General features: G+C 43.9%; 2 protein-coding genes and 1 pseudogene across 2 annotated transcripts; 2 read left to right on the top strand and 1 right to left on the bottom strand.

Annotated features, from left to right (window-relative positions):
* Positions 1-521: 521 nt before the first annotated feature.
* Positions 522-1,871, top strand: LOC113616604 (melanoma-associated antigen B3-like). Its single transcript, XM_027100023.1, has one exon. It carries the CDS (start codon positions 522-524, stop codon positions 1,551-1,553), a length of 1,032 nt encoding a protein of 343 aa, XP_026955824.1. The 3' UTR covers positions 1,554-1,871.
* A 6,557-nt stretch (positions 1,872-8,428) lies between these two features.
* LOC113616603 (melanoma-associated antigen B4-like) lies at positions 8,429-9,159 on the top strand. Its single transcript, XM_027100022.1, is given in 4 exon segments — positions 8,429-8,469; positions 8,471-8,847; positions 8,850-8,885; positions 8,888-9,159. Coding segments are annotated over 4 exon segments (666 nt in total). The 3' UTR covers positions 9,100-9,159.
* Positions 9,160-11,148: 1,989 nt separating this feature from the next.
* LOC113616605 (ubiquitin-conjugating enzyme E2 D3 pseudogene) lies at positions 11,149-11,739 on the bottom strand (annotated as a pseudogene).
* Positions 11,740-13,291: the final 1,552 nt, after the last annotated feature.

Below are 13,291 nucleotides of genomic sequence, written 5' to 3'. Positions count from 1 at the left end.
TAGAGCTGTCAGCTGTGGGTGCCCCCTGGCAGGGGTGCTAGGCTGAGGTGCCCCTTCACTTCTTCTTAAGGTATCCCAGGAAGATGAGGATCTGGGTCTGAGGTATAAATTTAGAGCAGCACAGAGGAGGGGGCCCAGGCCCTGCCCAAAGTTGATATGATGGTCCTGCATATGAACTGAGGGGACCCCAATGCTCCAGAGTAGAGGGGGCTCCACAAGGACTAGATAATTGCCCACTGCTGCTCTCAGCCCCAATAAGCACCAGGCAGGGCTGGCAGGCTGCAGCCTGAGGCTCACTTTAATTATTTCCACAGGGTTCTTAGAGGACAGGGTGATCAGAACAGGAGTCCTGTGTGTTCGTAGAGCAGGGCCCACATGGAAACCTGAAGAGTGGCCCTCTTAAAGGCAGGGTGGTACCTCCCTGCTGTAGGCACTCACACCCTCTCATCCTCTCGCATCTCTGCCAGATCACCCCGCTGTCCTACCTGCGTTCCTGCCTTTTGTCCCTGACCACAGTCACCATGCCTCGGGGGCGGAAGAGTAAGCTCCGCACCCGTGAGAGACGCTGCCAGGCCCAAAGTGGGACCCAGGGTCTGACGGGTGCTCAGGCCACTGCAGCTGAGGAGGAAGCCGCCTCGTCTTCATGTCCTTCTCTTGGGGTTACTACTCGGAGAAAGCCGGGTGCTAAGTCACGTAGCACTCTCAAGAGTCCTCAGAGGGCCCTAGCCACCACCACTAATCCTGCAGGTGTTTCTCCCGCAAGATCAAACAAAGGAGCCAAAGGCCAAATGAAGAAAAAGCACAGTTCCTCTCAGGCCCCCGTCTCCGCCGTGCGGTCTCGAAAAGGCCCTCTAAGGAGGACAGCGAGTGTGTTGGTGCAGTTCCTGGTGCACATGTATAAAATGAAAAAGCCTGTTAGGAAAGCACATATGCTGAAGTTTATCGCTAAGAAGTACCAAAATCGATTCCCTGAGATCCTCAGAAGAGCTTCCTTCAGCATGGAGATGCTATTTGGTGTTGACTTAAAGGAGGTCGACCGTACCAAGCATACTTATACCTTTGTCAGCAAAATGGCTCTCCCCAACGATGGGACCATGAGCCGTGGCAGCGGGTTACCCAAGACCGGTCTCCTGATGTACATTCTGGCTGTGATCCTCATGAAGGGCAACTGCGCCACAGAGGAGAATATCTGGGAATTCCTGAATAAGATGAGAGTCTATGCTGGGAAGAGGCACTTCATATTTGGGGACCCCAAGAAGCTTATCACCCAAGATTGGGTGAAGCTGAAGTATTTGGAATACCGGCAAGTGGCCAACAGTGATCCAGCACGCTACGAGTTCCTGTGGGGCCCGAGAGCCCATGCCGAAACCAGCAAGATGAAAGTCCTGGAGTTCCTGGCCAAGGTCAATCACACCGTCCCCAGTGCCTTCCAGTCTTGGTATGAAGAGGCTTTGAAAGATGAGGAAGAGAGAGCCCAAGCCAGTGGATGTTCCAGTGTTCTGTCCAGCTCCTCCCACACAGAATCTGAGGCAAATTCTGCACTTTGTGGCTGAAGAGAGCATTCAATATTTCAAGTAGTGTAGGGCTGGGTGTGACAGAGGGAACACTGTATAATACCTTTGTGTTCCTGTTCTGTATGGGGAATTTGGAAATACGTCTTTGTTTTTTGCTGTTTTTCAAACGTTACTCCTAAATGAAATTTTATTTAGCGTTAGAATGTAAGTTTATGAATTACATCAGTCATACTTACTGTTGTTTATCAGGTTTAAGAATAAGAGTTTTGCTGTTTTGTAAAACATATTGGGAAAACTTCCATCTTATTTAGTAATTTGGTGGAAGATAACATGGCATTGCAATATGCAATTCCTTGAAAATGTGAAAAAGTTAAGTATAGTATAGTATACTGTATGTAGTATAGTATAGAAAAAGTAAGATGGTCAATATTTGGTTTACTAATTCCTTTTACTCTGTTTTATAAAATTAGAAATAACAGTATGTGCTTGGCTCATTCAAAAATGTAGAATTAAATCATAATAAATTAGACCTCATGCTCACAGGCTCGTTTATTCCCCAAACATGAATTGAGCATCTGCTCTTAGAAGGCTCCTTGCTAGTACTGTGAGAGCTGAGAAGAAGGAGACCTAGCCACTGACCATAAAATTATAGAGCCGAGAAGCAGCTATCATATAAAGAAAATGGTGATGTATACTCTAAGACCAAAAGGACAAATGAAAAGACAGGATAAGAAAGGAGAAGGGGTGGTTTCACATGATAGCAGTCAAATGTAAATTCCCTGATGCAAGGCAGTGGTGGGCCTTGGGAAAAATGTAAGTCCTTCAGTGGGAGGAAATTATAAGTTAGGTGCGCGGTGGGCTAGATGAGACTGATAATTTTGAGCAGGGTCCAGATCCTCAGATGGTGGGCCGTACAGTTGAAAGACAAAGCCTGGAATGGGAAACTGCCCTTAGCAGTTACAGGCACACTTCATTTTGTTGTGCTTTGCTTTATTGTATTTCACAGATAGTGCTTTTTCTTTTCTTTTTTTAACAAATTGAAGGTTTGTGTCAACCTTGCTTCCAGCAAGTCTTTCAGTGCCATTTTTCCAACAACATATTCTCACTTCATGTCTCTGTGTCACATTTTGGTAATTCCCACAATATTTCACACCTTCCACCAGCAAAAAGATGGACTCGCTGAAGGTTCAGATGATGGTTAGCATTTTTTAGCAAAAATGTATTTTTTAATTAAGGTATGTACATTGTTCCTTGACATAATACTATTGCACGCTTAATAGACTGCAGTATAGTGTAAACATAAATTTTGTAAGAGCACTGGGAAACCAAAAAATCCTTGTGACTCACTTTATTGTGCTATTCACTTTATTTTGGGGGTCTGGAACCAAACCTGCAATATCTTTGAGGTCTCCTTTTACTTTGGGGTTGTGGGTAAATCAGAGAGAAATCACCTGAGGCAGGAATAGAATGTGTCCTGTGCTCTTGTCCCAGTGCAGGTGAACACTATGCAAATTAGATGTTTTATTCACGCCGTCATGTCTCCAGGGAGTTTCTGAGAAATAAGGGTGGTACTCCCCTGAGGGGGGATGCCCAGAAGCCACTGGACTGGCACTCTTTGCCCTAGTTGGGGGAGCCAGAGCCCATTCCACTAAAAAAAATCATTCAAATTAAGTTATCTTGATTGTAATTTGGCAAAGTCTAGGCAAGGAATAGATATTCGTGGGTGGTTAAATGAATGAAAGTGGGAGTGGTTTATAAAGAAGGGCAACTGAGAGGGAGGTAAGTTTTAGGTCCGTGAAACATTTTAGAGCTTTGTGTTGCATCTACTGAGGAAGTCTACCTCATGTTGACCTTGAATGACATACTCTAACAGGGAAATACTAGTTTTCCTTGCTAAGCAGGATTTTGCCTGATAGGGGTTTCTTTGCCCTAGAGCCCTGCTTATTCTCTGGCATCTCCTGGATTGAAAGTTAAATCTCAGTGTAGTGGGTTGAAACTCCAGGGGACAAATTAATCATAGTAAGAACTGGCATCCTTGAAAGTCTCAGTACCGGCCAGGCAATGGGCCAGGCACTTCACAGGCATTATATAAATTCTATCAGTCCCCAAGGCAGAGCTTCTCAAACCCATTTCACAGATGAAAAGACCGAGGCTCACAGAGTTTGGTAATGTGTTCAATTTCACACAGCTGTTAAGTGACAGTGTTGGAACTAGACTCCTGGCCTAACTAAGTCTGACGCCCACACTTTTCCATTCCTTCCAGCCCGAGGCCAACTTTGTGTTCCTTAATTCACCTTACTTCTCACTCACTACAAAATATATCTCAGGTGATAAAAAGGAGGACTCTGTGCCCAAAACACTGGATGGGAATACATAAGCACAGCAATAAGCGTCTCAAAATAGTTGAAAAGGGTGAAGAAAGCAGAGGAAGATATTTAGTGACAGTATGATCATCTACATATCCAAAGTCAGATAACCTCAAAAGATCAGGGGCTCAGAAAATCATGCTGGACAGCCCTTCGCATTTGGAAGTTAAATCTATTCAAAGAGAAGTTACATAAAAGGCTAAGTCTTGCTGGTAAAGAGAAGGGAAAAACCAATGTATTTTTTTTCTTTGACAGCACATCCATCCTGCCTTGTGTTACAACTTCCCTCCTTCACATCACTCCTGGGACGGAGACCCAGTCTCTGAAGGGTTTGCAATAGGGAAACCGGTCAAGAGTTTGCAGGGATGGGCCCTTTCCCAGGAAGCCTTTAATCAAGAAACAGGAGCCACGATGAAGGGCCCCTTACGGGTGGCCTGGGGAGAGCAACATGCCAGGCAAAGTTGTCAGCCTGAGCATGCCCTCACTTACTCTTCAGGGTTCTCAGGGACTTGTGAGTCCTACCTAGGAGGATGAGCTCAGGTCAGTAGAGGGAGGAGTCCCAGTCTCTGCCACATGTGGTGGTGAGGACCCTGAATGAGGAATGAAGGAAGCACACCCGCCACCCCCGAACAGTGTGTCCCATGGACTCCTGACCCTGCCGTCAGCCCTCGGAGTCCCCAGACAGCCTTGGCAAGATGTGGCTGAACCTGATTTCCACGTAAGAGGTTGAGAAAGTGAAGACTTTGGCCTGAGGTTGGCCAACTCAGGTCAGTAGAGATAGGATTTCCAAGGTGCGCCAGGAGGAAGGTGAGCACCCTGAAGAGTTCAGGGCCCACCAAACCCATATCAGCGGAGACCTCACAGAATCCTCCCTGTTGCCGTGACAAATCCTGGTGTAAATGTCAGGAAGAGACGGCCTCATATCCTTCTCGGGGATCACAGAAAAGTGCGGAACTTGGTTTGAGGGAGAGGTCCCAGGGCAGCAGAAGGGGGGAATCTTAGGCCTTCACGTGAGTCAGATTTAGGGTACTGAGTTAGAACCCTGAGTGGGATCACCATCATATGGTCTCAACCTGCCTGATACAGTTGTCACTCATGGCATGGCAGGTGTGGCCAAGTAAGGCCACCCTCACCTCCTATTGGATCTCAGGGAAATAAGAGCCTTTCTCTGAAGAAATGTCCTCAGGTCGAGAAAGAGGGGAGCCTCAGGCCCTGCCAGGAGTCAAATCAAGGAAACTGAGTGAGGACTGAGAGGCCCACCCACTCTTGCATAGAGGGGAAACCTGGCCCTGCGCCTGCACTCAAGACTTAAATCCCCAGGGAAGGGTGTGAGGCTGAGCAACAACCACCACCCCCCATCAGTTTTTTTTTTTAGTTCACTTTATTTTTTTTTAAAGCAGTTTTAGGTTCACAACAAAATGGAGCAGAAAGTACAAGGAGTTCCCATGTACCCTCTTCCCCGACACAGCTCACACCTCCCCCACTATCAACATCCCCCATCAGAGTGGGCCGTTTGCTACGATCTATGAAGCTACATTGACACATCATTAGCACACAAAGTCCAGAGTTACATTAGGCTTCATTCTTGGTGGTGTACACTTTGTGGGTTCCGACGAACGTATGATGACTTGTATCTACCACTATAGTGTCATACAGAGTAATTTCACTACCCTAAAAATTCTCTGTGCTCTATTCATCCCTCCCTGCCCCCAACCCCTGGCAACCACTGGTCTTTTTGCTTTTTCTATAGTTTTACCTTTTTCCAGGATGTCATGTAGTTGGAATCACGCAGCATGTAGCCTTTTAAGATTAGTTTCTTTCACTTAGTAATACACATCTAAGGTTCCTCCATGTCTTTTCATGGTTTGATATTTATTTCTAGCACTGAACAGTATTCCATTATTTATCCATTTACCTGCTGAAGGACACCTTTGTTGCTTTTAAGTTTTGGCAGTTATGAGTAAAGCTGCTATAAACATCGGTGTGCAGGTTTTTGTGTGGATGTAAGTTTCCAACTCATTTTGGTAAATACCAAGGAGCATGATTACTAGATTGTATGGTAAGGGTATGTTTAGTTGGTTTTTTAAAAAAAAAAAAATTTATTGAGGTAGGATGGACATACAGAAACCGTACGTATTTAATGTATACAAATTGATGAGTTCGGAGATAAGTATCCACTTGTGAAACTATCAGTCACCACAGTTTATGCCATAAACATATCTATGACCTCCAAATGTTTCCTCCCACCCTTTTTATTTTGTGTGTGTGATAAGAACACTTACCATAAGATTTAACCTGTTAGAAAGTGTACAATATAGTATTCTTAACTGTAAACTCTATGCTGTATAGTAGATCCCTAGGATTACCTTGCATAACTGAAACTTTGTAACTTTTGATTAAAACCACCTCATTTTCCCCATCTCCATAGCCCCTGGCAACCACCACTCTACTCTGCTTCTCTGACTTTGACTATTTTAGATTCCTCATATAAATGACATCATGTAGTATTTGTCCTTCTGTGTCTGGCTTATTTCACTGGAACATAATGTTCTCTAGATTTATTCATGCTGTCATAGCTGGAGAAGTTTTAGCTTCTTTTTAAAGCTGAATGATATTCCATTGTATGTATACTTTACACTTTATCCATTCATCCATCGGTGGACATTTAGGTTGCTTCCATAGCTTGGCTATTAGGAATAATGCTGCAATGAACATGGGAATGCAGATATCTCTTCAAGGTCCTGATTTCAATTCCTTTGGATAGTGGTGGGTTTCCCGAAAATTATATGTTTTTTTTTTTTATTTTTTTTTTTTTTTTTTTTGCGGTACGCGGGCCTCTCACTGCTGCAGCCTCTCCTGCTGCGGAGCACAGGCTCCGGACGCGCAGGCTCAGCGGCCATGGCTCACGGGCCCAGCCACTCCGCGGCACATGGGATCCTCCCGGACCCGGGCACGAAGCCACGTCCCCCGCATCGGCAGGCGGACTCTCAACCACTGCACCACCAGGGAAGCCCTATTTTTGATTTTTTGAGGAGCCTCCATACTGTTTCCCATAGTGGCTGGACCAATTTACATTCCCACCAACAGTATAGAATATGTTTAGTTTACTGAGAAGCTTGCAAACTGGCTTCCAAAGTGGCTATACCATTTGCATCACCACCAACAATGAAAGCGTTCTTGTTGAATCCCATCCTCACCAGCATTTGGTGCTGTCAGTCCTCTGGATTTTGGCACGTAGTGGTTTCTGGTTGTAATTTTAATTTGCAGTTCCCTAATGGTACATGATGGTGAGCATCTTTTCATATGCTTGTTTGCCATCTGTATATCTTCCTTAGTGAGGTATCTGTTCATATCTTTTGTCCATTTTTTAAATCGGGTTGTTAGTTTCCTTCTTATTGAATTTTAAGAGTTCTTTGTATATTTTGGATAAAAGCCTTCATCAGATCTGTCTTTTGCAAATATTTCCTCTGAGACTGTAGCTCATCTTCTTGTTCTCTTGATGGTGTATTTTTGCAGATTAGAAGTTTAAGGGAATGAAATCTAGCTTATCAATTATTTCTTTCATGGATCCCCATCCCATTTTTTATGAGTTCTGGAAGGAGGTGAGATCCTTGGTCTGAAGGTCCAGCCCCCAGTCAGCAAAAGGAAGAGTCCATGACCCTGTGCGGTGTCCAAGTGAGGACTCCAAATGATGACTTAGGATCTAACAAGCTCAGGACAGAGAGGTACCCACAGAGCTTTAACTACTGGGTTCCCCCTGATAAGAGTGGTGGGCTGAGGTGCCCCCTCACTTCCTTCTTGTGGGTCCTGGAGAGCTTTGGGGTGTCACCTTTAGAGTAACAGAGAGGGGAGTTTCCAGGCCTTGCCAAGAGCTGTCATGATAATCCTGAAGCTAAACATAGAAGACCCCCTACACTGAAAAACACAAGTGGACCCACTATCAACCATGCTGTCACCCTAGTCAGTAAAACACAGGGCAGGCAGGCTGCAGCCTAAGGCTCACCGTTTCTCCACTGGGTTCTCAGGGACAGGTTGACCAGGAGAACAAGAGCCCTGCAGAGTCCTAGGGCAGTGCCCTCAAGGAAACCTGCAGAGATGGACTTGGTTAAAGCTTACGTGGAATCTCCCTGCTGAAGGTCCTCACACCATCTCATTCCCCCTCCTCCTCCCTCCTCCAAGTGCAGGCATCACCCACACTCCCGCCTGCTGTTCCTGATCACACTCATCATTCCCTAGGGTCACAAGAGTAAACTCAGTCCCCGTGAGAAATGCCAGCATGCCCGGGGTGAGACCCAGGATCTCCAGGGTGCTCAAACCACTGAGCAGGGAAGAGTACCCCTTCTCTTCCTCTCCTGTTTTGGGGATGTTTCCTTGGACTCCCCGGTGGCTGGCATTCCTAGGAGCCTCAGAGATCCACATCCACCATCGTTACTTCCCAGCTGTTTCATGCACAATGTCCGAAAAAGATGTCAAGAGCCAAGATGAGAAAGTGCACGTTGCTCTAAAGCCTCAACCTCCACTGAGAGCTTACGGAAGGACCTTCTAACCATGAAGGCAGGGATGTTGATGCAATTCATACTGCAGAAATATAAAAGAACCCATCATGAAGGTAGACATGCTGAAGGTTGTCAACAAAATGTACAGGGAACAATTCCCTGAGATCCTAAGGAGAGCCACTGAGCACATGGAACTGGTCTGCGGCCTTGACTTGAAGGAAGTCAAGCCGGGTGGTGATTCCTATGCCCTTGTCAGCAAGCTAGATCTCACCGATGATGGGCATCGGAGCAGTGGCGGGCGGTTTCGGAAGAATGGGCCCCTGATGCCTCTCCTCGGTGTGATCTTCTTGCATGGCGACCGCGCCTCTGAGGAGGAGATCTGGGAATTCCTGAATGTTTTGGGTGTTTTTGATGGAAGGAGGCACTTCATCTTGGTGGAGCCCAGGAAGCTTATCACAGAAGATTTGGTGCAGGAAAATACCTGGTGTATCATCAGATGCGCGACAGCGATCAAGAGCCCAAGCTGAAACCAGCAAGATGAAAGTCCTGGAGTTTTTGGCCAAGGTCGATGATAGGGTCCCCAGTGCCTTCCCATCCTGGTATGAAGAGGCTTTGAGAGATGAGGGAGAGAGAGCCCGAGCCAGGGCTGCAGCCAGGGCTGGCACTACTGCCATGGCCAGTGCACATTCCAGGGCCACATCCAGTCGCTCCTGTCACCCCTAGTGAGGTAGAGGCCGATTCTTCACTTTGTGGTTGGTAAAGCCTGTTAACCAGTGTTCCTGATATGCATAAATTCCTGTTGGCTTATTTTTTTGGTAATTTTCAAGTGATTTTCTTTTCAAAAGAAAGTTTATTTAGATTCAGAACATAAGCTTATGAATGACATGGGCACACACTTATTGCTCTTTATCAGATTTAGAAGTAAGAATTTTGTTTTTTGAAATACAAATTGAAAATTTTTAAATCATCGATGTGATCCAGAGCAAGACTGCATGGAATTGGAATACGGATGTCCTTGGTAATGTGAAAGAACTCCCCAGTAAAATAGGATAAGAAGATAGAGAAAACAAATTAAAATTGTTCACCTATGGGTTTGGCGTACTCCATTCAGTCTTTCTTTTCCAAAATTTAAAAGATATACACCTTTTAAAGTCAGGAAAAGATATATACCTTTTGCATTTAGGATGTGCTTAAATTATTCAAGAAAATATGAGTTTATGGGACTGTAAATTGATGCAGCCACTATGGAAAACAGTATAGAGGTTCATCAAAATATTGAAAATAGAACTACCGTGCAATCCAGCAATTCCACTCCCGGAAATTTATCTGAAGGAAAAGAGAACAACAACTTTTTTGAAAAGATATCTGCACGCCCCCATATTCATTTATTTGCCATAACCAAGACATGAAAACAACGTAAGTGTTCATTGATGGATGAATGGATAAAGAAAATGTGATACACACACACTCACACACACAGTCATACTCTCACTCTCCCTCGGATATTATTCAGCCATTTAAAAAAAAAAAAAAAGGAAATCCTGCCATTTGCAATAACACAGAGGGACACACAAAGACAAATACTATATGATCTCACTTATATGTGGAAATTAAAAAAAAAAAACACCCAGAGAACAGATTGGTGGTTGCCACAGGTGTGGGGTGGAGGATGGATGAAATGGGTGTAAATGGCCAAACGGTACAAACCATTTACAAAATAAAGAAGTCCTGGGGATGTAACGTGCAGCATGGCGACTATAGTTAATAATACTGTATTGTATATTTGAAAGTTGTTAAGAGAGTAGATCTTTTTTAATTGAGGTGTAGTTGATGTACAATATTTCATAAGTTTCATGTACACAACAGAGTGATTCACAATTTTTAAAGGTTATATTCCATTTACAGTTATTATAAAATATTGGCTATATACCGTTTGTTGTGCAGTATATCTTTGTAGCTTATTTATTTTTATTTTTATTTTATTTTTATTTTTTTGCGGTACGCCGGCCTCTCACTGTTGTGGCCTCTCCCGTTGTGGAGCACAGGCTCCAGACGCGCAGGCTCGGTGGCCATGGCTCACGGGCCCAGCCGCTCCGCGGCATGTGGGATCTTCCCGGACCGGGGCACGATCCCGTGTCCCCTGCATCGGCAGGCGAACTCTGAACCACTGCGCCACCAGGGAAACCCGCTTATTTATTTTATACATAGTATTTTGTATTTCTTAATCCCCTATCCTTCCCCTGCCCCTCCCCCTTCCCTCTTCCCACTGGTAACCACTAGTTTGTTCTCTATATCTGTGAGTCTGTCATATTTCCCTAGTTTGCTTTATTTTTGAAATTCTCCATATAAGTGGTATCATACAGTGTTTTTCTTCCTCTACCTCACTTATTTCACTTAGCATAATACCCTCTAACTCCATCCATGTTGTTGCAAAATGGCAAAAGTTCATTCTTTTTTATGGCTGACTAGTATTCCATTGTGTGTGTGTGTGTGTGTGTGTGTGTGTGTGTGTGTGCGTGTGCGAGTGTGTGTGTGTGTAAAGAAGATGTGGTATATACATCTTGGCAATTGTCGGTAATGTTGCTATGAACATTGGGGTGCGTGCATCTTTTCGAATTAGTGGTTTTTTCCTTTTTTAACAGTAATTTAAAGTTTATTCTGGCTATAATGCAGGTTATTCTGACTTTAAGGTAGCATACCTGGCATACTTCTGAGTCCGTTCCGAGAAATTCTTTTGTACTTCTCTCTCTCTGTTTTATACGTCCATGCAGTCTATGGCACTAGGGGGGGGTCATCTGGGTTTGGATCATATAGCAGTGAACAAATGGATGAAAGAACGTTAGAAACGATTAAAGGAGGAGACCACTGTAATCTTAGAATATTGAGACAAATGCTGCCATTAGTGTTAATGTCTGAATGATAAATTCTTGTTGCAAATGCAACCTTAGGTAGTTTGAAGGGGTAGTCTGTAGGAAAATGAATTGTCAAAAGGAATACACCACCTTGATATGGGTTTTCATTAGCTTCCATAATTGTGGCTTGCCAATGAAACATATTATCCCCAGCTGGACCTGCAGAGCAGTGTGCTGGAGGGTCATGGGCCAAATCACTAAGTTCCTTATTAATCCCTTTCAGCACCATAGTCTGTGCTTTTCCTCTGGCCCCTCACAGTCCTGGTGTGTGCTCAAAGATCCGGTCAAAACTCTTGATTATCTGGGCGGCTGGGAAGGACTGTTTCTTCATCCTATCCTGGCTCTGCCAGACACAGGCACCTTCTTACTAAACAGAGAGGTTGGACTGTGAGGGTGGGGTCAGAGGCATGTAGACGAAGCTGGGGGGAAGGGTAGATGAGCGGTGGAAACCCTTAGAGAACCATCGAGAACCTGAAGGAGACCATCCAACTTAGTGAGGAGGTGGGGTTGTTGTTTTTTGTTTGTTTGTTTGTTTCTTTTGGATACATACCCAGGAGTGGAATTGCTGGGTCATATGGTAGCTCTATTTTTAGTTTCTGGAGGAACCTCCATACTGTTTTCCACAGTAGCTACACCTATTTACATTCCCACCAACAGTGTACAGATCTCCACGTGCTTGCCAGCATTTGTTATTTCTGTTCTTTTTGATGATGGCCATTCTGATAGGTGTGAGGTAATACCTCATGGTAGTTTTAATTTGCATTTATCTGATGATTAATGATGTTGACCATCTTTTCATTTGCCTGTTGGCCATCTGTATGTCTTCTTTGGAAAAATGTCTATTTAGGTCTTCTGCCCATTTTTTCGATTGGGTTATTTGGGGTTTTTTTTTAACTGTTGAGTTATATGAGCTGTTTATATATTTTGGATGTTAACCCCTTATTGAGCATATCATTTTCAAATATTTTCTCCCATTCCACAGGTTGTCTTTTCATTTTGTCAATGGTTTCCTTTGCTGTGCAAAAGCTTTTAACTTTAATTATATTCCATTTGTTTGCTTCTGCTTTTATTTCCTTTGCTTTAGGAGACAGATCCAAAAAAATATTGCTATGATTTATGTCAAAGAGTGTTCCACCCATGTTATCTTCTAGGAGCATTATGGTTTCCACTCGTATATTTAGGTCTTCAATTGGTTTTGAGTATATTTTTGTATGTAATGTTAGAGAATGTTCTAATCTCATTCTTTGACGTGTAGCTGTCCAGCTACACGTCAAAGAATGAGATTAGAACATAAACAGAATTTGGCGATACAACAAAAGGAAATATGCATTTACATTTGAGCCAGTAACTCCAATTTTTCAGAAATTAACCCCGAAGGCACATCCACAACAATGTGAAAATACTGCAATGTCCGTGAATATATTAATTGATAAAAACATGGTATATTCACAGAGTGGAGCACTATACTATGTAGCTATAAAAGAGAATGAGCATGATCTTTGTAAACTAGTATGGGGTGCTTCCAGGATAGTTATGGATATAGATATATAAAAGAATGTGTGAGTTTGGGGCTAATGTCAATGATACCAAGCCCAGTGCCTTCCCATCCTGGTATGAAGAGGCTTTGAGAGATGAGGAAGAGAGAGCCTGAGCCAGAGCTGCAGCCAGGGCTCATACTGCTACGCTGGCCAGTGGGTGTTCCAGGGCATGTCCCAAAGCTCCTCCGGTCCCTAGTGAAGGCTGAGCGGATACTTCACATTGTATTTAAAGAAAGCAGTCAGTCTTCCAACTAGTGGAGGGCCAAGGTGGGGCTCATGGGAACACAACATATATTTGTGTTCCTAGACAATATGCACAAATCGGAGATTTTTCTTTTTTCTATTTTTAAATGTTGTTCCTTTCAATTAAAGATGTGTTTAGCTTCAGAGTCTAAGTTTATTAATGACATGACTCACACATTTAGTGCAGCTTATCAGGTTGAGAAATAAGAATTTTGGTATTAT

Source organism: Aethalodelphis obliquidens, unplaced genomic scaffold (genome assembly GCF_003676395.1).
Source record: "Aethalodelphis obliquidens isolate GAN/ISIS:26980383/991018 unplaced genomic scaffold, ASM367639v1 scaffold239, whole genome shotgun sequence".
Lineage (NCBI taxonomy): Eukaryota > Metazoa > Chordata > Mammalia > Artiodactyla > Delphinidae > Aethalodelphis > Aethalodelphis obliquidens.
The sequence above is the reverse complement of the archived record's forward strand: the minus strand, read 5'-3'. Positions and strand labels throughout refer to the sequence as shown.